The 22,295-nt window shown below is 49.7% G+C and overlaps 1 protein-coding gene across 8 annotated transcripts in view; it reads left to right on the top strand.

Annotated features, from left to right (window-relative positions):
* Positions 1-22,295, top strand: part of F8 (coagulation factor VIII) — an 84,544-nt gene that overhangs the window by 12,947 nt on the left and 49,302 nt on the right. For 6 of the 8 annotated variants that reach the window (XM_042858749.2, XM_042858751.2, XM_042858750.2 and 3 more), the window contains 9 exons: positions 3,716-3,787; positions 6,345-6,440; positions 9,274-9,495; positions 10,862-11,129; positions 13,647-13,821; positions 15,076-15,169; positions 18,181-18,392; positions 20,915-21,065; positions 21,419-21,628. In XM_042858749.2, the coding sequence (XP_042714683.2) occupies positions 3,716-3,787; positions 6,345-6,440; positions 9,274-9,495; positions 10,862-11,129; positions 13,647-13,821; positions 15,076-15,169; positions 18,181-18,392; positions 20,915-21,065; positions 21,419-21,628 (1,500 nt within the window). Of the gene's footprint in view, positions 1-3,715; positions 3,788-6,344; positions 6,441-9,273; positions 9,496-10,861; positions 11,130-13,646; positions 13,822-15,075; positions 15,170-18,180; positions 18,393-20,914; positions 21,066-21,418; positions 21,629-22,295 lie in introns of those variants that run through there. The other 2 variants (XM_065556273.1, XM_065556274.1) reach the window with 2 other exon arrangements.

Raw genomic sequence — 22,295 nt, 5'->3', positions numbered from 1 at the left:
CTCTGGACAGCGCTCTCAATTCAGATGCACTGACCAGGTAGACAGGAAAAGCCTCGCGAACTTTTGAATTTCATTTCCTGTTTGCCCAGCGTGGAGAGCACAGGTAACCACGCAGAGCTCATCAGCACAGGTAACCATGATGGAGTCCCAGGATCGCAAAAGAGCTCCATCATGGACCGAACGGGAGGTACGGGATCTGCTCGCCATATGGGGAGATGAATCAGTGCTAGCTGAACTCTGTAGCAGTAAACGAAATGGCAAAATATTAGAAAAAGTCTCAAAGGCCATGAAGGACAGAGGCCATAACAGGGACGCACAGCAGTGCCACGTGAAAATTAAGGAGCTAAGGCAAGCCTACCACAAAGCCAGAGAGGCAAACGGAAGGTCTGGAGCAGAGCCGCAAATATGCCACTTCTGCACGGAGCTGCATGCCATGCTAGGGGGTGCAGCCACCACTACCCCAACCCTGTGCTTAGACTCCATCAATGGAGAATCACGCAACAGGGAAGCGGGTTCGGGGGACGCAGAAGATGATGATGATGAAGACAATGAAGATAGCTCACAGCAAGGAAGCGGAGAAACCAGTTTCCCCAACAGCCAGGATATGTTTATCACCTGGACCTGGAACCAGTAACCCCCGAACTCACCCAAGGCATGCTCCCAGATCCTGAGGGCACACAAGGGACCTCTGGTGAGTGTACCTTTGTAAATATTACACATGGTTTAAAAGCAAGCGTGTTTAATGATTAATGATTAATTTGCCCTGGCAATCGCGGCCAGTACAGCTACTGGAAAAGTCTGTTAACGTGTATGGGGATGGAGCGGAAATCCTCCAAGGACATCTCCAGAAAGCTCTCCTTGATGTACTCCCAAAGCCTTTGCAAAAGGTTTTTGGGGAGGGCTGCCTTATCCCGTCCGCCATGGTAGGACACTTTACCACGCCAGGCCAGTAGCACGTAGTCTGGAATCATTGCATAACAAAGCATGGCAGCGTATGGTCCCGGTATTTGCTGGCATGCAAACAATATCCATTCCTTATCTCTCTTTGTTATCCTCAGGAGAGTGATATCATTCACGGTCACCTGGTTGAAATGGGGTGATTTTATTAAGGGGACATTCAGAGGTGCCCGTTCCTGCTCGGCTGAACAGAAATGTTCCCCGCTGTTAGCCACGCGGTGCGGGGGAGGAGTGAAGTGATCATCCCAGAGAATTGTGTGTGTGGGGGGGGGGGTAGTTGGGTTTGTGCTGCATGTTAACCCGGAAACTGCATCCCCTCCTTTTACATTGCAAACCCATTTTAAATGGCCAACCCAATGGGTCCTTGGTATGGGAAATGAGGGCGCTGCTGTTTGAAACCATTCCCACATGTTATGAAGGTTAAAAAAGCCAAAATACTGTGGCTTACCATGGCTGCCTGCAAGCTGAATTCTGTTGCCTAGCACTGCATGAGTGATCTCTCACACCAAACCAGTAGGCCCTCAATATAAGAGGAAAAATGCGACCTTCTAACGAAAGCATATGTGCTGTGTAATGTGAACAGCAAAATTTAACGTGAAAGAGTGTACCCATTGTTCTCTAAAATGTGTCTTTTTTAACCACATCTTCCTTCTCCTCCACCAGATGCAAATGTTTCTCCTTCGCAGAGGCTAGTGAAGATTAGAAGGAGAAAACGGCGGACTCGGGATGATATGTTCTTGGAGCTCCAGATGTCCTCCCACGCTGACAGAGCACAGCAGAATGCGTGGAGGCAGTCAATGTCAAAGTGCAAAAAAGCACAATATGAACGAGAGGAGAGGTGGCGGGCTGAAGAGAGCAAGTGGCAGGCTGAAGAGGATAGGTGGCGTCAGCTTGCTGACAGAAGGCAAGAGTCGATGCTCCGGCTGCTGGAGCATCAAACTGAAATGCTCCAGCGTATGGTTGAGCTGCAGGAAAGGCAGCAGGAGCAGAGACCGCTGCTACAGCCCCTGTGTAACCAACAGCCCTCCTCCCCAACTTCCATAGCCTCCTCACCCAGACGCCCAAGAACACGGTGGGGGGGCCTCCGGCCACCCAGCCACTCCACCCCAGATGATTGCCCAAGCATCAGAAGGCTGGCCTTCAATAAGAGTTAAAGTTTTAAAGTTTTAAACTGCAGTGTGTCCTTATCCTTCCCTCCTCCCCCACCCCACCCGGCGCTTCCATACTCCCCCACCCCTCCTGGGCTACCTTGGCAGTTATCCCCCTAGTTGTGTGATGAATTGATAAAGAATGCATGAATGTGAAGTAACAATGACTTTATTGCCTCTGCAAGTGGAGCTAGAAGGGGGGAGGGGAGGGCACATTGCTGGGGCCCATACTTTGTGAGAGGTCTATGTCCATGTCAATTTCCTCATCACTCTCGTCGTCGCGCTGCAATTGCCTCCTCGCCTGGTCCTGGTTTTGCTTTGGCATGTTCTGGCTCTGCATATACTCCAGGACAATGCGCGTGGTGTTCATAGTGCTCATAATTGCCACGGTGATCTGAGCGGGCTCCATGATCCCAGTGCTATGGCGTCTGGTCTGAAAAAAGGCGCGAAACTAGTGTCTGACGGAGGGTGGAAGGGTGGGGCGAGTGACGACATGGCGTACAGGTACAGAGAATTAAAATCAACAAAGGTGGCTGTGCATCAGGGAGAAACACAAACAACTGTCACACAGAATGGCCCCCGCAAAGTTTGAACTCAAAACCCTGGGTTCAGCAGGCCGTTGATTTCATGGAGGGAGGGGGAAGCAAATGAATACAAAACAAATCTGGTCCATCTATTTTTACATCTTAAGCTGGCAGCAGACGGTGCAGCATGACTGATAGCCATCGGCATCTTCTGGGTGCTTGGCAGAAAATGCTGTATTACAACTGCTAGCCATCATCGTCAAGACGGTTCAATAGGACTGCCGGGTCTCCAGGAGACAAAATGAAGAATCAGATGCCCAGAGTGGAAAGTTTGGTTCAGTATTTCTTAGAGGAATCTGCTAAAGAAGTTTCCCGGGTGCCTCTGATTGAACTCACTGAGGAATATGACGATGACAGATATCAATCGTAATACACCATCCACTGCCAAAAGGCAAGGAGCTGCTGTTGTGTAGCAATGCAGCTCCACGTCTGCCAGCACCCAGATAGCCGATGACAGCTACCAGTCATACTGCACCGTCTACTGCCAAAAGGCAATTAGCTGCTGCTGTGTAGCAATGCAGTACCACGTCTGCCGGCACCCAGATGACATATGGTGATGGTGAGCTGAGCGGGCTCCATGCTTGCTGTGGTATGTTGTCTGCACAAGTAACCCAGGTAAAAAGGCGCAAATCGATTGTCTACCGTTGCTCTGACGGAGGGGGAGGGGCCTGACGACATGTACCCAGAACCGCCCGCGACACTGTTTTTGCATCATCAGGCATTGGGATCTCAACCCAGAATTCCAATGGGTGGCAGAGACTGCGGGAACTGTGGGATAGCTACCCACAGTGCAACGCTCCAGAAGTCGACGCTAGCCTCGGTACTGTGGACGCGGTCCGCCGACTTAATGCACTTAGAGCATTTTATGTGGGGACACGCACAATCGACTGTATAAAACCTATATCTATAAAACCGGCTTCTATAAATTCGACCTAATTTCGTAGTGTAGACATACCCTGAGATACAACACCACCCTTGCTGTTTCTTTAACAGTGGCATCACCTCTCTCTCTCCTCTTGCTCGTAGGAGCCCTGACCAAAGACGGAACCCAGGGCACGTTGCAAGAATTCGTGCTGCTCTTCTCGGTGATTGATGAAGGTAAGTACATGGTATGAGGGTGGCCAGATCCTGTATCCTGGCTTTAGAGTAGTCAGATTCTGCTGGTTGGGAGGGTTTGTGCCACATCTGGAATATTACAAACAAAGCCAGCCGAACGCACCTTAGAGTAGCTGGAGTTCACTGTCTGGGTGTTTCCTTCTTTGATGTATTTATTTGCTTTTAGGCTGGCAGAAGGGGCTAGAGAACAAAGTCTCTTTTTTTTGATTGGCTGCAGAGCTGCTTCCTGAGTTGAGTCTGAACACAGTGGGTGTGTCGACACTGCAGTCGGAGGTGTAACTGCAGCACATGGGATAAACCAGAACTAGCTTTGATCTAATAAGCAATGAATCCACAGCAGCTCAGGCTTGCTGCTCAAGCACATACCCAGGGTCCTAAGTGAGGTTGGACAGTCCAAGCTGCTACCCTGGCGGTTGTGGATTCACTGCTATTGTTACCTGAGCTAGCTAGACCAAAGCTAGCATGGGTCTGTATCCCTATGCTGCAGTCCCACCTCTGACTGCAGTCTAGATTCTCCACTCTGCCAGCCAGAGGGGTGAGACACCAGGACTGGTATTTGAAATCTGGTCTCCTGCATCACGGCTCTGGAAGATAACCTCCACCTGGCCACGAGGTTCAGCATACTGGGCCACTGGTTTTATTCTCAGAGCGGGACTCTCATGACTCTAACTCACTTGATGATGTCCAGGTGCAAAGAATTTTTGCCCGCCCCTGCATTCCCACTAGCATATGGAAAAAACAGCCTTCAGACCACAGGGCAGTCAAACCCATAGAGGAAATCTAGATTGTGATGAGATTTACTGGTGCTGAGCAACCTCAACTCCTATTAACTTCAGTGGGACTAGAGGGTACTCAGCACTTTACAATGGGAACTGAGCACCTGTCAGGATCAGCCCCTTACTACCCCAGATACCCCCATCTCTCTCTCTCTGTCTCTATCCCCATACACCTCTTCTATCTATCTATCTATCTATCTATCTATCTATCTATCTATCTATCTATCTATCCCCCATACAACCCCTCTATGTATGTATGTATGTATGGATGGATCTATCTATCGCCATACACACCCACATATCTAATCTAATCTATCTATTTCCGTACACCCCCTCTATCTATCTATCTATCTATCTATCTATCTATCTATCTATCTATCTATCTAATGCCATACACTCTTGTGATAAATGAAGTGGGATAGCTCCCTTTTATGGAAAAAAAAGCTGTAACCTTGGGAGTTTAATACAAGCCTGGAGTGGCAACTATTAATTTTTAGAGTCCTTGCCGGCCCCTACCTTCTGCACTTGAAGTGCCAGAGTGGGGAATCAGCCTTGACAACTCTATCTATCTAGTGCCATACAGCCCTCCCCCCATACACACCTTCTATATGATCTAACTAGCTAGCTATCTCAGGGAATTGGAATGCACACATCATCACAATAACCCAAGTGCTAAGGCCCTGACCCAGCAAAGTACTTGGGTACATGCTTAATTTTAACTTGTCCTGCTGACCTCACACACTGCAAGTCATGCATGTCCTTGAGTTGCTTTGCTGCACCGAGGCCTCACTGATTAGCACCCAGAACAACAGTAGGGTTACCATATCTAATAAATAAAAAAAGAGGACCCTCCACGGGCCCTGGCCCCGCCCATTTCCCCACCCCTAGCCTGCCCCAACTCCGCCCCTTCCCCGCACTAACTCCGCCCCTTCCCCCCTAACTCCGTCCCCTCCTCCCTCCCACTCCCAGCCACGGGGAAAGGGCTGCCCGAGCGCTACCGGCTTCACGGTTTGCCGGGCAGCCCCCAGACCCTGGAGGGGAAGCGCCCAGCTGGGGGCGCAGGGTCTGGAGGCTGCCCGGCAAACCGTGAAGCCGGTAGCGCTCGGGCTTTGGGAAGCCCCTATGCCTCCGGACCCTGTGCCCCCAGCCGGGCACTTCCCCTCCCAGGCTCCGGCGGCGCAGGGTCTGGAGGCACGGGGGCTGCCCGAAGCCGGTAGCGCTCGGGCAGCCCGGCTCTTAAACAGAGCCGAAGAGTCGGGGAGGAGCAGAGCCGCCATTTTCCCGGACACGTTCGGCTTTTTGGCAATTCCCCCCGGACGGGGGTTTGACTGCCGAAAAGCCGGACATGTCCGGGAAAAAGAGGACGTATGGTAACCCTAAACAACAGTGCACAGGTGCTGTGCTGCAGTCACTCCAAATATACCGAAGGCAGAGCTCTGAAGGAGCCCTGTCCGTCACAGAAACATGCTGGGCCCAGGACATCCAATCAAACAGGATAAATTAATCAAAATAAAAAAATAATGTTTGACCAGCAGTCTGATTGCGGCCTGGAAAGGCCTGGCAGCATAGCCTGGCGCCCCCAGTTCAGGAGAATGAACAGTCAGGGGACCGAGTCCCAGCGTGAGGGGGCTCTCACCCGAGAGCGCACTGCTGCCCACTCCAGGATTGCAAGGCTCCAGACGCTAAGGCCTCAGCTCTCGCAGCAGATCAAACACCATGAATTGCATTTGGCTAAAAACGAACTTCTTTGTCTCTCCCCCCAGGGAAGAGCTGGTACCCAGAGCCCAACAACACAGGAACTCCTCAGCCCCCGGCTCAGCTGCACGCTATCAACGGCTATATCAACGGCTCTCTGCCCGGTACTGAATGCTGTGGAGTGGGGGAAGGGAAAGGAGGATGAGGGAGAAGGGGGGTCTAGGAGCAGTGCAGGAGGGAGATTGCTTAGAGTGACACAGCAGGGTTATAGGAACACCTGAAGAGAAGGGATATTTAGACTGGAAGCCAAGAAAAAATTCCTGAGATTGAGATCTGCTAGGCTGTGGATTAGCCTCCCTAGGGATCCGTTTCTCCCACCTTTGTCTGTCTTGTTTATTTAGCCTGGGAGCAGGGCCGGCTTTAGACCAATTCAACCAATTTCCCTGAATCGGGCCCCGCACCTAAGAGGGCCCCGCGCCCAAGCCCTAGTACGGCGTACCGGCGTGGCCCATCTTCCCCAGGGGGCAATTTAAAGGGCCTGGGGCCCCAGGCCCTTTAAATTGCCACCAGAGCCTCACTGCTGGAGCCATGGGGTAGGGCTGTGGGGCTCTGGGGGCTATTTAAAAAGTCCGGGGCTCCCGCTACCTCTACCTTTAAATAGCCACTGGAGCCCCACCGCTTCCCCAGGGCTCCCTCAGCTATTTAAAGGGCCGGGGCGGTAGAAGCAGGGGAGCCCCGGGCTCTTTAAATAGCCCCCAGAGCCCTGGGATAGCGGGGGGCTCCAGGGGCTATTTAAAGGGCCGGGGCTCCAGCTGCCTCTGCTGCACCTCCTGCCCGCAGCCAGCCCCTGTCTCCAGCCAGCCCTGCACCCCCTGCCCGCAGCCAGCCCCTGCTGCACCCCCTGTCCTGCCCAAACCAGCCCCGCCCCCCCTGCCCTGCCTGCAGCCAGCCCTGCCCACAGCCAACCCTTGCCGCACCCTCTGCCCTGTCTCCAGCCAACCCCTGCCACACACCCCTGCGGCCCTGGCCGAAGCCAGCCAGCCCCACACACACCCCTGCCCGCACCAGCCCTGCACCCCCTGCCCTGCCTGCAGCCAGCCCTGCACCCCCTGCCTTGCCTGCAGCCAGCCCTGCATCCCCAGCACAGTCTCCAGCCAACCCAGGGCCGGCTCTAGCTTTTTTGCTGCCCCAAGCAGCAAAAAAAAAAAGCGCCGCCCCCTGAGCCCCTCAGACAAGCGCCGCCTCCCGAGCCCCCCAGCCGAGCACCGCGCCGCCCCCCCCAGCCGAGCGCCGCCAGAAACCCCCCCGAGCGCCACCCCCCGCGCCACCCCCCCCGCCGAGCGCTGGAGGCCGCCCCCCCCCCCCCCGCGCCGAGCGCCGCCGGAACACCCCCCCCGAGCGCCGCGCCGCCGGAGCCCGCCCCCGCCCCCTGCTGAGCGCCGCCGGAACCCCCCTGCAGCGCCGCGCCCGTGCCGCCCCCCCGCCGAGCGCCGCATGCCGGAGCCCGTCCCACCCCCGTGCCGAGCGCCGCCAGAACTCCCCCCCCAAGCGCCGAGCCCCGCGCTGCCCCCCCCGCCGAGTGCCGCGCAGCGCCGCCAGAGCCCCCCGCGCCGCCAGAGCCCGCCCCCCGCCAACTGCCGCGCCGCCGGAGCGCCCCCCCCTCCCCGCGGAATGCCGCGCCGCGCTCCCCCCGCCGCCCCTTACCAGGTGCCGCCCCAAGCATGTGCTTGGGTGCCGGGTGCCTGGTGCCGGCCCTGAGCCAACCCCTGCCGCACCCCCCTGCCTGAAGCCAGCCAGTCCTGCACTCCTCTGTCTCCAGCCCTGCCAACCCCTGCCACACACCCCTGTGACCCTGCCTGAAGCCAGCCAGCCCGCCCCACACACCCCTGTCTCCAGCCAGCCCCGCATCCCTTGCCCTGCCTGCAGCCAGACTCTACCTCCAGTCAGCCCCTGCCCTGCCTCCAGCCAGTCCCATGTCCACTGGTGCCCTGCAGTTCCCAGGGCAGTAACCCTGCACACCTGCTTCAATGAGGGGGACAGGGAGCAGCTGGGACCCACACGTTAAACCGAGCTCATTAATAATAATCAACAGCATATATGTCGCAATGTACATAACTATATAAGTAATAAAATTATATAGTTATGGAAAGTAAATAATACATGGAAGAAATGAAAGGCTTTTTTTTACATGTTTTTTTTTTTTTTTGTTAGTCATCCCTGCTGGGGCCCTGCTGAAAATGTTTGAATTGGGCCCTGCACTTCCTAAAGCCAGCCCTGCCTGGGAGCTCTCCAGGGCAGGGACTGTCTTCTACTAGATGTTTGCACAGAGTGTAGCACACTGGGCCCTGCTTTTAGCCTTTCTGTACTATACTAATGAATGGGTGGCAGGCTCAGCGCTGGGAATCTCCAACACTAGTGTAGAGGGAGCACTGAGGAAATATAGCAGGAGACAATCCAGCACTGACCAGGGATGGAGTAGACAACACAGCAATATTTTATCTGGATTCCATCTTGAAGGGCCCTGTCACACTCCCATGATAGTCAGTGGCAAAATGCCCAGGTGTCTTTACCGATGCAGAGTCAAGAATTGTACCCCAAAAGTCTGCCTGAGGAAAAAGCAGGGGGAGAAGTGAAGAGGAACAGCAAGTGTTTCTAGGTGGAGAGTCCTTTCCATCCCTAATTCCTATGGGCCAGAACTTGAAGTCCCTAATCTGGGCCTGACCCCATCTCCCATTAAAGTCAATGGCAAAACTCCCATTCACTTCAGGATCAGTCCCTCTTTTTTTGCTCAGTCCTTACTCCCTTGGCCCAGATGCTAAGAGGTGTTGAGCATCTGCAGTTCCCAACAGAAGTCAGAGATCCTGGCATGACAGGTTCCCAGAGCTTAGCACCAGTCAGGGGTTGGCCCATTGGTGTCTCTGGGTGGACTGGAGACTATAGCTGTGTGATTCTATAAGCTGTTCTCTCATTGGTGCATTTCCCCTCTCTTCCTGGCAGATCTCCACTTGTGCCAGAAAAGACCAGTCTATTGGCATGTCATTGGGCTGGGTACCGCCCCGGAAGTGCACTCTATTTTCTTTGAGGGCCACACATTCTTGGTGAGGAGCCACCGGCATGCAACCTTAGAAATCTCACCAGCCACCTTCCTCACGGCTCAGACCATGCCCACCACCAGCGGCAGGTTCCTAATGTTTTGTCAAATCCCGGCCCACCAGCAAGGTAACATCCACCAGCCATCAGGCTCGGAGAGGTCAGGAGAGAGAGGATGGGCTGGAATCAGAGATGTGTGAGGTGACACAACTCACAGCTCCCTCATGCTCAGTTAGACTTGCCTAGACCCAGTCACACCCCTTCTATTCATCTGCAAGGGGATCTAAGGTTGGTGTAATTGGCACACTGAGGAGCTGAAAGTGGGAGTGGGGCTATTTAACTTATACCTTTTCGTAGGCGCCAACTCCGTGGGTGCTCTGGGGCTGGAGCACCGACAGGAAAAAAAAAGTGTGCTCAGCACCCACTGGCAGCTCCACCAATCAGCTCCTCTCCCTCCTCCCCCCCCCTTCCCCCCCAGTGCCTCCTGCCCGCTGAGGATCAGCTGTTCAGCGGCATGCAGGAGGTGCTGGGGGGAAGGGAAAGAGCAGGGGCAGGAAGAGGCGGGGCGGAACAGAGTGGAGAGAGGCGGGGTGGGGGTGGGGCTTTGGGGAAGAGGTGGAGTGGGGGCTGGGCCTGGAGTGGAGTGGAGCAGGAGCAGGGTTGAGCACCCCCTGGGAACTCAGGAAGTCGGTGCCTCTGCACCTTCTTTCTCCTGCCTACTACTTTTCTTGCTACTGTCCTCTCTTCCAGCCATTAAACTTGTGAGATTTGCCATCTTGGACTCCTTTAGGCCTGGGGGAAACTCAGAACTTCTGCTGTTGGTTACAAATTGATGAGTGGATGTGTGAGTCAGGAAATAAGCACATCTTAGAAAATCTAACAGGCTGTAAAATTGAAGCAGTCTCCTCTCCCTTACACTGGATAAATCAGGAGTAATTCCATGAATGCCAGTGGTATTATACCAGTATAATACAGGTGTAAGAGGGAGGAGAATTACAGAGGCCCACTTGAAATTATTTAGCATCATCTCTGAATTTGGTCCAGAATCTTTCCCAGATTTGTTTTTTCCTATGTTATTTCAAGAAGCAAAAAGACCACCACAAATTTCTCCAGATAGTGCAGCAATTAATTGGAAGCTAACCTAGGCCTCAATGTATAATTAATTCTGTCTTTGCAGAGGTAGTGGCTGTAATACCTCTCCCATCTGGCTGCACTGGAGTCTGTTGGCTGTACATTTGTCTTAAGTCATCTATGGATACATATATATAAATCCCTGCCCTCCTCTACTAACCTATCTAATTCCTCTCCTAATCACTCTCCTCATCTGTCTCTCCACCTCAACCTACTTACCAAGACAGATACAATATGGCTAGATAGCTGTATGTCCATCTGATGTAGAGGCAGGTAAATGGGATACTAGTGAAACAATATCCAGAGGTATGAGTGAGTGAGACAGACAGACATTGATGTTTCTGCCTGGCCTATTTGAATCCAGCTGGCATGGAAGCATACATCAGTGTGGAAGTCTGCCTGGAAGAGCCCAAGATGAAGATGAGGCTGGCCATAGATGCACCAGATGAAGACTATTATGATGACAACTATGATCTGGACAACACAGTGATTGTATTTGATGAGAGTGACTCTTCCCCCTTGATTGGCGCACGCGCTTTTGCCAAGCAGGAGCCTGTGACCTGGACTCATTACATTGCAACTGAGGAGGTGGATTGGGACTATGCCCCAATAATGCCCACTTATCTGGACAGGTGAGAGCATGTTAGCATGGCCAGGGCCTGGGGTGAGTACAGGCTTGGCCAGCTGTTCCCTTTTCCCCCTCTGAGTTTTCTTTCTCTTCCTCAAATCACCATGAAGCCTCAACCAGACCCTTTCCATTAGCAGCTTACTTCTTCCTCCTTACATTGAGGAGTTAGGCTCAGGACAAGAAGAGAGTGGGCTAAGTTCTTCTCTCAGGTATACTGCACAACCTCAGGGGAGTGAGAGCTGAGTTTGGCCCTTATATTTAAGCCATATTCCTTGCTGCTGGCAAATGGTAGGCTGAGCCATATAAGTCACCAAAGCCATAATGTGGTTTACTTTCTGCCCATGGAACCTGATCTAAAGGGAACTGTTGTCATTAAGAATCCTATCTGAGGGTGTATTAGATTAGACAATACCATCAGCATGGCAAAAAGGACTACCCCAGAATAAAGGCTGGGTGAGCAATCTAATATAGCCCGAGGCAGCACGCGCAGTACCGGAGCATGAGGCTCTGTTTGGTCCCTTGCCAGAGGCTGGGAAAGTTGTGGAAATGACAGTCAGCTCCTGGGAGAAAGGGAATTGTTTGATCTACTGTACCAGTAGTCACTAACTTTTCACAAGCCACTTACTAGTAGCACAGGTAGAGTTCTGGAGGGAGCTGTGTGGTACTAGTCCTCTGAACAGAGTGTTCTGTAGTTGGTGCTGAAATACCCAGCCCACTTTGCCCTCTTAACCTGTGAGGGTGCCATGGTGGGCCACTTTCTTGGATGCTACCGCTCTGCTGGTTTCAATGGAGATACACCAGGGATTCCTTTGGCCCTGTATTTTTGCAGCTTAGAGATGTGATTGCATTGTCCTGAGAAGATGGATCCATACCAGATACAAGACAAGATTAGCCCCTAATGATGCTCCACTTCCTTCTGGGTAGCAGTAATCTGAGAATTCTATCATAGCAGTGTCTTACTCAGCACTGCCTGGTAGTGACAGTTGTCACCAGTCATCCCACTCGCTCTACTCACGCAGGCTTGCTTGGGTATTAAGCAGGGTCACAGGGTTCTGCTTTCCCATGTAGAGTCTCAGCCCAGCCCCCAAAGGACAAGTATCAACCTCTCAAAACTCACTGTCCCAGTTAGCACTGACTGGGCCTCTTGTCTGCAGGGAAGCCGAGGGCTGAATGCGCTAATAGAGGGGGTCCTTCCAGATCAGGGTAGTAAGAGGACGCTGCCTTGGCCAAACAAAGGAGTTTACTCAGCCATGTGATTTCGGCACCTCTGGCAGTGACCTCAGCACATGCGGGCAAGTGCCAGGCTCACTGCTCTGCTACAGCAACTAGCTGCTGCCAGGTCAGGACACCGATAACTAACCTCTTGTTATTAAATTGTGTAGTCAATAGTGTGACCACACTTGGGTCTGTTATGAAAGAGACTCAGGAGCCCGATAACCAATATCAGCCAGGTTTATTGCTAAAAGCCAATACCGGAAAAATGGTTCAATACAATACCAGTTTCTGGGATGCCGTATTGTTGTTAAATTCACCTTACAAAGAAGGTATGCTCCCAGAGCTACACATTTCAGCTGGTAGTATTTATAGGATGATTTTAGAGGTTACAAACCCCTTCACACTTCACTAAAACCCAAACATCAATTTTTCCCCATTCCCCATTTTTCTGTACCTTCTTTACTAGCACTTCAGATACTTATCCGAGAAAGTATCTGTATTAGGGCAGAACATTAATGGATTTTGCCTTTGACAAGTTTCCTGTTTTCTAACTCCAAAGCTGACTTCAGCTTTGCAAACTGTTCTGGGATACTTAGCGTAAGTGAACAGGATTATAGAAAGACATAGGCCAATTTAGGCCATATAACTGCTAGAAATATATATATACACACACAACATAATGTTATATTAATATTATGTGCTTAATGCATATTAATACATGTGGTGTGAATAATGCATATTGATAATGCGAGATCGTTCTTAACTAGCTGCTTTACAGCCTTTTATCTTTTTATCTATGCGGTTCATTACTTCTCTAAACTCCAAATAACGGGAACTGCTAGTACCATTTTATACTTTGGGTATACTATGATCTGGTTTTGATATTTTTCCTTTTTACAGGGACAATTGGATTTTTTGCCTGCTTCTGGTTTATTAGTAAGATTTTCAGTTAGTAAGATTAGCCCAGTGTATAATGGTCAACAGTGTCCTACAACTGCATCTGGTGCAGGCTTCCTCCCTTATAGAATTGATAGCCTGCATTTGAATCCAATCTTAGGGTTGTGGAAAAGTTGTATTTTGTTGCATTGTTTTTCAGGGCAGGGACTTCCTTTTCATTCTGTTTCTGTACGGTGCCTAGAACAATGTGGCCCTGATCCATGATTGGGGCCTGTGCGCACTACCACAATAACAAATTTATTATTATACAATTATTATTAATAATAATGATGGTGATAATAGTAAAAAAACAGCTCCTGTGCCCTCCGCCTGGGCTCACTCATTTTTCCTTTCCCTCTCTCCCCTGTAGAAGGTACACAAGTCAGTTTCTGGAAGCTGGTCCTCAGCGAATTGGTTCAAAGTATAAGAAGGTGATGTTTGTGGAATATGAGGATGGGACCTTTAAGAAGCGCAAGGTATCAGATCAACGTGACACAGGAATTCTGGGACCTGTCCTTAAAGGAGAAGTTGGGGATCAATTTATGGTAAGAGAAAGAGAGAGACGGCTTTCTGGCAAGAGGGATGGGAAAGGTAAACTCTGAAGATTCATTACTGTTCTTCTTCCTGGTTCCCTATTCATCCCTATGGTCTGACACAAATTCTTTACTGAGTCCCTTGTAGTAGCTAGTGTCCACCACTTCTTTCAGTTGCTATTGAAATCTAGAGGTAAAAGCCTCATTGACTTCAGTGGAAATTCACGTGGGATGGATTTGGCCCAACGCTCTTGACTTGTCTTTAATGCAATCAGCTGTGCTTAGTAATCATACTAACCCATACATGGTACAGTACGTGCCTTCCAACACATTCTTCTGAGACATATCTGTCCACTTCCTTCCTTGAGTCTTCTCCAACTATGTGTTGATTGCACGGGTAATTTAGGATGTACAGTACCTGGGGGAGGCTGCTTTATACGCACAGCCTATGTCACTGTACTCTTATTAACCGGCTGCTTGACTTGTTTATCATTACCAAGAGGCAGAGTGGGCTTCTGGTGAGAACAGGTTATGATTCAGCGGATTCTAGTTCTAGTCTCTTTGATTTGCTGTGTAGCTGATAGCAAGGAACTGAGGCCAAAGACTTCAAACTGGGATGGCACTTATCTCCATATTTATTTGATTGGGCAGATGTTCAGAAACGCCACACACCCATGATTGCATTTGAGGCAGATGGCAGTTGTGGGTGCTCAGCATCTCTGTGAATCAGGCCACTTACTCAAGTCTCTTATGGATTCAGTGTCCAATTATGGGCACCCATGTTTTAAAAAATCAGTCTCAGCCACTCTGGGCCTCACTTTTCCCATCTGTAAAATGGGTCTCAATAATATTTCCCTACCCTCTAATAATTCTGCCATTTCCATGTTCTTCCATGGACTGACTGAAACTGGGACCTCAAAGAAAGTCAGGGTCATAGAGTTTAAGACCAGAAGAAACCCACTGGATCATCTAGTCTGACCTTCAGCCATCACAGGCCACCAGCACCCCCACACTAAACCCGACAACTGAAATGAGACCAAAGTATCACAGCCCACAGGAGACTTGACTCTTATGTGCCACAGACAGAGAACAGGAGGGACTGAGGTGCACCTCTGCCCGAGGCCCCCTGCAATAGCAAGGCAAAGTGTGCCTAAGACCAATCCAGACAACATGGAGACACTGCTGAAGATGAATGACCATAAGGAAAGCTTTGAAGACACAGGTCTATAGAGGGCTAAGTGTTATTGTTGTTTGTTGTCATTTCAGATTGTGTTCAAGAATCTAGCAAGTCGGCCTTACAACATCTACCCTCATGGGCTCACCAGCATAAGTTCCTATCACCCAGTGAAGTCTTCTGAAGGTGAGATTGGCTGAGGAAGGTCACTGGAATTTAGCAGAGCTGTTGGCAAAGATCACATACCTCAGAACAGGAGAGTTTGGTGAAGCCTGCAGTAAATGGGTTGTTTTACCTATTCAAAGTACTTGGGTACTGAGGTCCCCTGAGACTGTATTAACTCTTGATAAGAGACCCCTCTGCACTGTGGAACCTTCTCTTTGAGGGAGGTTTTGGGGAAGGGGCTGACAGGAGAGGTCCTGTTGATCAGGGAACTGAGAGTCAGCCACAGGGGTCCAGGAGGCAGTGTGGAGGCCTCCCTCATGCAGATAGCTCTGGCCTCTCTAGGGCCCCCAAGATCTGAGAAGATCTGCATGTTCTGGAGTCCAGATCTCCTGCTGCTTACACAGAGAAGCCAACCCCGCCTCACAATGGCAGAATTCAGAGGAGGTTGCAGAAAGGGAACCTCTTGGGGTTTCCTTGCCCCTGCAGAAGTTCTGCAATGAGGGGCACTCTATGGTCGCATGTTCCCTCATGATGCTTCCAGACAACAAGAACCGATTCCTCTGCTGCTCTTCATCAGTAATGGAGGAATCACCGAGCCTCAGACATTCTTGTCTTTACACAGGATTTCTTTAGCATATCAGATCATCCAAGTCAGTATCCTCCTTTGGCTGTGACCAGCAATGCTTTGTAGGAAGGAAATACCCACTGCCATAATGCACCTTCCAGTGAGCGATGCCATACACGTGCACTGGGGAAATTCCTTCCCATCCCATGCACAGTGATCAGCATATGCCTTGTATATTTCACTTTCTCCTCATTCCCTGGACATTTCACACTGACCAGCCCTTCCAAAAACCTTCCTGGAACCACACAACTATAAAATGTGTTTTAAATGACAGCTTAAAGCAAAGTCAACTAAATAAACTTGCATGGTTCTAAAAGTGTTTTGAATGATCAATTGGCATTTATCACAAAATTCCTTAACATAAAACACTGCTTTATTAGCAGTGGTGTCGTATGGTAGTGACATGGCTGTCAGCTGTAGTGGTTTGAGCCATTGCTGTAGGATAATGCAGTATTTTTATTATATAATCAATACCTAGCTCTTTTCAGCAGTAGATCTCAAAGCATTTCACAGTTTTTAATATATTTAGCCACATACAGCTGTGTGAGGCAGGGCCCTGCTATTATCCCCATTGTACTCATGGGAAACTGAGGCACTGAGCAACTTGCCCCAGGTCACACAAGAAATCTGTGGCAAAATTGAACCCAGGTCTCCCAAGCCCTCGGCTAGTGCCCTAGCTGCTGGACCACCTGATTGGGGACAATGATAATCACTAATCCTCTTTCTGCCATTTTACTTAATACAACCACCCAGTTATGCCACCTTCCCAGTGACCAGTACCGAAATCAACAGGACTGGAATCTTACCTCATTTATACCAGTGTAAATCAGGAGTAATTTAATGGAAGTCAGCAGAGTAACACTGTTATAAAACTAGTGTGAGGGTGGCAGAATCGGGCCCTTTGTGGCATTAGTGAAATACTCCCTGGGCAAGAATCCTCCATTTTGATGCTGCCAGGATGGATGAGCTGGGCACATAAGCGCTTTCCTGCTCTGCTTTAGTTTGGGGTTTCCCTCTGGTTCAGCTTATCCTCCTGGTACTGTTTCTTGTTTTCCTGTGTGCAGTTGCTAGGTTACCATCTGGCCTTCCAACCACTGCTGGGCTGCCACCTGGTGGGAATCTTTGGGAGACACTGTTACTTAGGAGCCATCCTGATTCCTGGGTGGGCATCATGCAGCTTTTGTCTCCCTCCTCTTTCTTAAGGATTAAAACTATCTAGGACAACAATCGCAGTGCATGAACGAGCTCCTCTGCTGCTGCTCCTAGCAGGCATGTGAACCTCCAAAAAAAGGAGAGGAACCAGTGGTTTCAGGTTTCATAAAACTAGCTCAGATTTGCAACTCCCTCTTTTTTTGCCCCCCTATGATTTAATTTAAGCTAGTGCTTTCCTCCAGGACAGCTAAGTTCTGTTCCTGGCTCAGCCACTGACTCACTACATGACTGTGGGCAAGTCACCTCCATGCTTGGTGACTCCATTTCCCCAGCTATAAATTGGGCAGAACACTCACCCATCTTTGTGGGATCTCTGCCTAACAATTATTGTACCATAATTTAAGGGTGATCAATTAAATCCAAATTTTTCTAGCAACTTGGGCTTGGCATTAGGGATGGATGAGCCCCCTTCAGAAGCATATTGGGCATAAGCAATTGCCTTGAGCAGGTATCATCACTGTATTTATTTGATGTTAGCGTTTTCTGTCGTCTAACCAACCTTCTTTTCTCAGTTATTCTGTATTTGTCTGTCATTCTGCCCTTCCCTGCATCACTCTTCACCCTATCTATTCCCTTGCCATTTCACCTATAATCCCCACTCAGCATGACACAACCCAGATAAATTTGAGTTCAGATCAAACTCAGCCCATGATATTCATAAGTGGTTTCAAAATTAGGCACAAACCTTCCCTTCCATCCCTGGCTCTGTTTGGCTCAGGCAAGTACTAGCACCTCCAGAGAAGTCTTCAAACCTTCCCTTCATACTGTACTGGCTGCTTGGGTTTGCAAATGTGGTCCTGATTCAGGAAAGCACCTAAGTGTGTGCTGAACTTTAAGCACATGTTTAAGGCCCAGTGCCCTTCCTGCAGAGGATTGCTTTGTTGGCTCATGGCCTTGGGCTGGAAGTGTTGTGGGATCAGGCTTTCTCATGAGATTTCAGGAGCTCTGATTGGGGTTGGGCCAGCAGTCCCCACAAGAGAAGCCTCAATCCTGTAATCTAAACACTGTTGTGTTGCTTCTGGATCTGGATGCTTGTTCTGGACCTTCGGCTGCTTCTACAGGATGCTTGTATGATCTTGATTCCTACTTGTCCCATTCAATCCCTTCCTTCCTCCAGCCCATTTTATAAGTAGGATTACCCCCTCCACCGAATGCCCAAACCTAATGAATTGCTCTTGGGGTTGTCTGTTACCAGATAAAGATGTGAAGGATATACCTATTGAGCCTGGCCAGTCATTCAAGTACAGCTGGAAAGTGACGACTGAGGATGGGCCGGCTGGCTCAGATCCTCGCTGCCTGACTCATTTCTACTACAGCTCCATCAACCCAGTCCGAGACACGGCCTCGGGGCTAATCGGCCCCCTCTTGATCTGCTCTAAAGAATCAATGGATCAGAGAGGGAATCAGGTGAGCTCTTTCCTTTCAGCGTAACCACCTGCCATGGCGGAGGTGGGAGGTGTGGCCAAAGTGTGCTGGAGTCCCATTCCTTTCCTGTTGGAGCTGCAGGACAAAGCCATTGCGGTGCGACATAGTGACACTACACCGCAGCTTCCCAACATTTGAATTTTCCCATTGTGATAATGCATCATTGCTTGCTAATTTTTCATCCTTAGGGACAGATCCCAAAGCCCTTATGTAGGCAAATCTCCCACTGGCTCACGTGAGAGGTTTGCTTGGCTAAAGGGCTGCAGAATTTAGTCTTTACTTTCCATGACACCAATATTAATCAGAACTGACAAAACCTGTGTCTGTTGCCTTGATTTCAGTGCAGACGTATGGTTACCTGCTCTGGACAGCTTGTTCTGCTGTCAAGTGCCTGGTCATATATCCATATGATGGGTAACTTACATTACTAAGTATCTGAGATCAGAGCTGATGTTACAGAAACACAGCAGTTGGGTTATATGAAATGATTCACATTGTAACTCACACCTATGCTCTCCTGCCCCTGAAAGATCTCAATGATTCTGGAATAATAATAATCCCTAGATCTTTTCATCCGTAGATCTCAAAGCACAAGGAGTCAGGATCATTATCCCCATTGCACAGATGAGAAAACTGAGGCATAGGGAGGGGAAGTGACTTGCCCAAGGTCATCCAGTAGGCCAGTGGCAAAGCTGGGAATAGAACCCAGATCTCCTAAATTGCAGTCTAGTGCTCTATTCACTAGGCTGCACTGCCTGAGAGGAAACAGCCTCATAAGTGCATAGGTCACTAACATATCCATGGCACCAGGTGCATAGTAGTGTAGCAGCAACATTAAGAGCGAGGGAGTGTGTCATAAGGCATGGCCACCCCATAGCACTCCTTTTTGCCCAAGCATAGTACTGCCAGCACTCCCTGCCTCAGTTTCCTTCCCTGAAGTAGATCTCCTCAGCTCTCCAACACAGGTCAATGCTGGAGATGTGGCTTAACCCTCCAGCAGTGTTACAATGAACATGACCCCTTCCAGGATAACAACAATCCAGCTAAAAGTCCCAACAAACAAAAAGGTTCTTCTGCCCTCCATGGGTGTCTTTTTAGCCCACCATTTGCGTCCTGGTCCCAGCCCCTTTCTGGGTTACCTTGGTGTCTTCCCTGCTCCAACACAGGGCACTCAGCCCCAAGCTGGTGCCCATGGAGAACCCAGCTTTCTGCAAACCCTGGCTCATGGCTGCACATCCCAGACTGAGCTCTTTCAACTCTTTGATGAGGCAAATCCCTTATCACACAGGTGGGGCTGATCCCATCTCCCCAGAGTATCACGCACCCTGTTCATGAGACAGAGTATTTGTTTTTGTTCTAGTCCTGTCTCTGTGGCCCTGAGCAAGGGCCCAATCCTACAGAGTGCTGATCCCTTCAATGTCCTCTTAAGACATTGGGAGTTAAAATTAATGAGCTCTGACAACAAAATCTATTGACATTTTCTTAAATCCCCAATACGTATGGTCAGTGACTGGGCTTTTGGCTACTGCCAGGGTTGTGTTAGTGTCAGTGAAGGTAGAATTTGGCCCCAAAGGTTCAGACGTTTGCTTTGGATGAGCATCTAGCACGTGTCTGCTCCTCCAGAGCGCACTCCTGGGCAAGGAGACTTGCAAGAGCAAGCTTTCATGGCACATTTCCAGTGCTTCTCTTTGGGTTGAGGCATGAGTTGTGCTTTCTGCAAAGAGCTTTTCCCAACCCTGGTTGTAACATGAACACAGAGCAGCTTCATGCTCAGACGTGCTCAGCCTGGCTGCTGCAGCTCACTCTGGAATCTACCATCTCTGAACTCACCTAATATAGCTGCTGCCTACATACCGTGAGGCTCTAGGTTGGAGTTTAGCAGCAGCCATATGCTGGATACATGCACACACAGGATGTGCAGCCACAGGACTCCACTAGCTGGCTGAGAGCGTTGTCGTGCCCACTGGCTGAAGCGGTGGGTGGGCAGGCCAGAGCAGGAATCAAATGTGCGCACAGTGGTGGGGTAGCAGCAGGTCAGTCTGCATCAGAGGCAGCCAGGACAATGGTCAGAGCTCTCTGGAGGTCAGTAGGCAAAAGATCCAAGCCCAGGGGCTGGGTCAGTGGGTTGGGGAGGCGAGGTCAGGCGACGAAACAAGGCTGGGTTGGGAGAGGCAGCAACCAGCAGACAATAGTCTGTTGCTCAGACAGCTTCCTCTTCCTGTTGGGGCGTTTCTATAGTCCAGGTACCCAGGGAGAGTGCTCCTGTCCATCCAATCAGGGGCCCATAGGCCTTTAGCAATCAGGCTGTTGTTCAGGGCAGGGATTAAATGCATTGCTGGGCACAGCAGCTAAGGCTGCCACCTGGTGGGCCTGGGTGCAGTACCAACATCCTGCCCAGTCTTGGGTGATAGTTGGCAGGCACACTGTGACCTCTGAGTGTCAGTTTACATCCAGGCCAGAGCCATCCCAGATTATGAATAACCCTCTTCCTCTGTGATTCCCAGATGATGTCGGATGAGACTAGGTTTGTGTTGTTTTCGGTCTTTGATGAAAACCACAGCTGGTACCTGCCAGAAAATATACAGAGGTTCTGCACAGATGCAGCTACTGTGAACCCCCAGGATCCTGAATTCTATGCCTCAAATGTTATCCACAGTGAGTATCCCAGGGTGTGAGCTGTAAGTAGAGGACTGAAGAAAAAACCAGGATTATTCATACATAAGGACCTATCTTACTTATTGGCTCAGCACAATTATGGTAGATCAGTGTTAACTGATATTAGCTAGCAATGAATGACCTGATCTTGGGTTCTTTCTTGAGTGTAAGCTGGCCATGACTGTCCTGATATGGGCTCCTTCTGGAGGGGGAATGTGATCAACAGCTGCTTGTTGCCCGGGAATGAACTGAAGCCTTAACTGTATTGTCACACCCAGCTAAAATATAAAAGGTTAGCCGCCATGTGAGACCAAAGCACTGATAAAACTTCTCACACTTTATGCCTCTTCCAGGTATTAATGGCTACATCTTTGACAACCTGCACCTGAAACTTTGCCTGCATCAAGTGGTGTACTGGTATGTCTTAAGTGTTGGTGCCCAGACAGACTTCCTGTCTGTTTTCTTCTCTGGAAACACCTTCAAACACAACATGGTCTTTAAGGACATGCTCACCCTCTTTCCACTTTCTGGAGAAACCGTCTTCATGAGCATGGAAAAGCCAGGTTAATAACTTTAGTTGTTTTATAAATTACTGTGCCCAGCTGCTGTGCAGTATATGTTAACAGAGACAGGTCAGCATGTTCCATCAGGAGCATTTTACATGCATGAACTGTAGGGATCAGCTAGAAAAATAACCAGCTTTATTAAGAGAAAGAGATAGATTAATCAGAACTCAACTGAAACTGCATGAGCACGTAAATGGTAATTCCAGGTGCATCTGGTTCCGCCCTACTCCCTCCCCCACAACAGAGCTCATCAGCTAGCTATCAAGTTACATCATCAGAACAGGTTTCAGAGTAGCAGCCATGTTAGTTTGTATCCGCAAAAAGAACAGGAGTACTTGTGGGACCTTAGAGACTAACAAATTTATTTGAGCGTAAGCTTTCGTGGGCTACAGCCCACTTCATCAGATGCATAGAATGGAACATATAGTAAGAAGATATATATATATATAGATAGATATATACAGAGAACATGAAAAGGTGGAAGTTGCCATACCAACTCTAAGAGGCTAATTAATTAAGATGAGCTATTATTAGCAGGAGAAAAAAACCTCTTCTTACTATATGTTCCATTCTATGTATCTGATAAAGTGGGCTGTAGCCCATGAAAGCTTATGCTCAAATAAATGTGTTAGTCTCTAAGGTGCCACAAGTACTCCTATCATCA

Source organism: Chrysemys picta, chromosome 9, assembly GCF_011386835.1.
Source record: "Chrysemys picta bellii isolate R12L10 chromosome 9, ASM1138683v2, whole genome shotgun sequence".
NCBI lineage: Eukaryota > Metazoa > Chordata > Testudines > Emydidae > Chrysemys > Chrysemys picta.
This window is presented reverse-complemented; position numbering and strand designations above follow the sequence as displayed.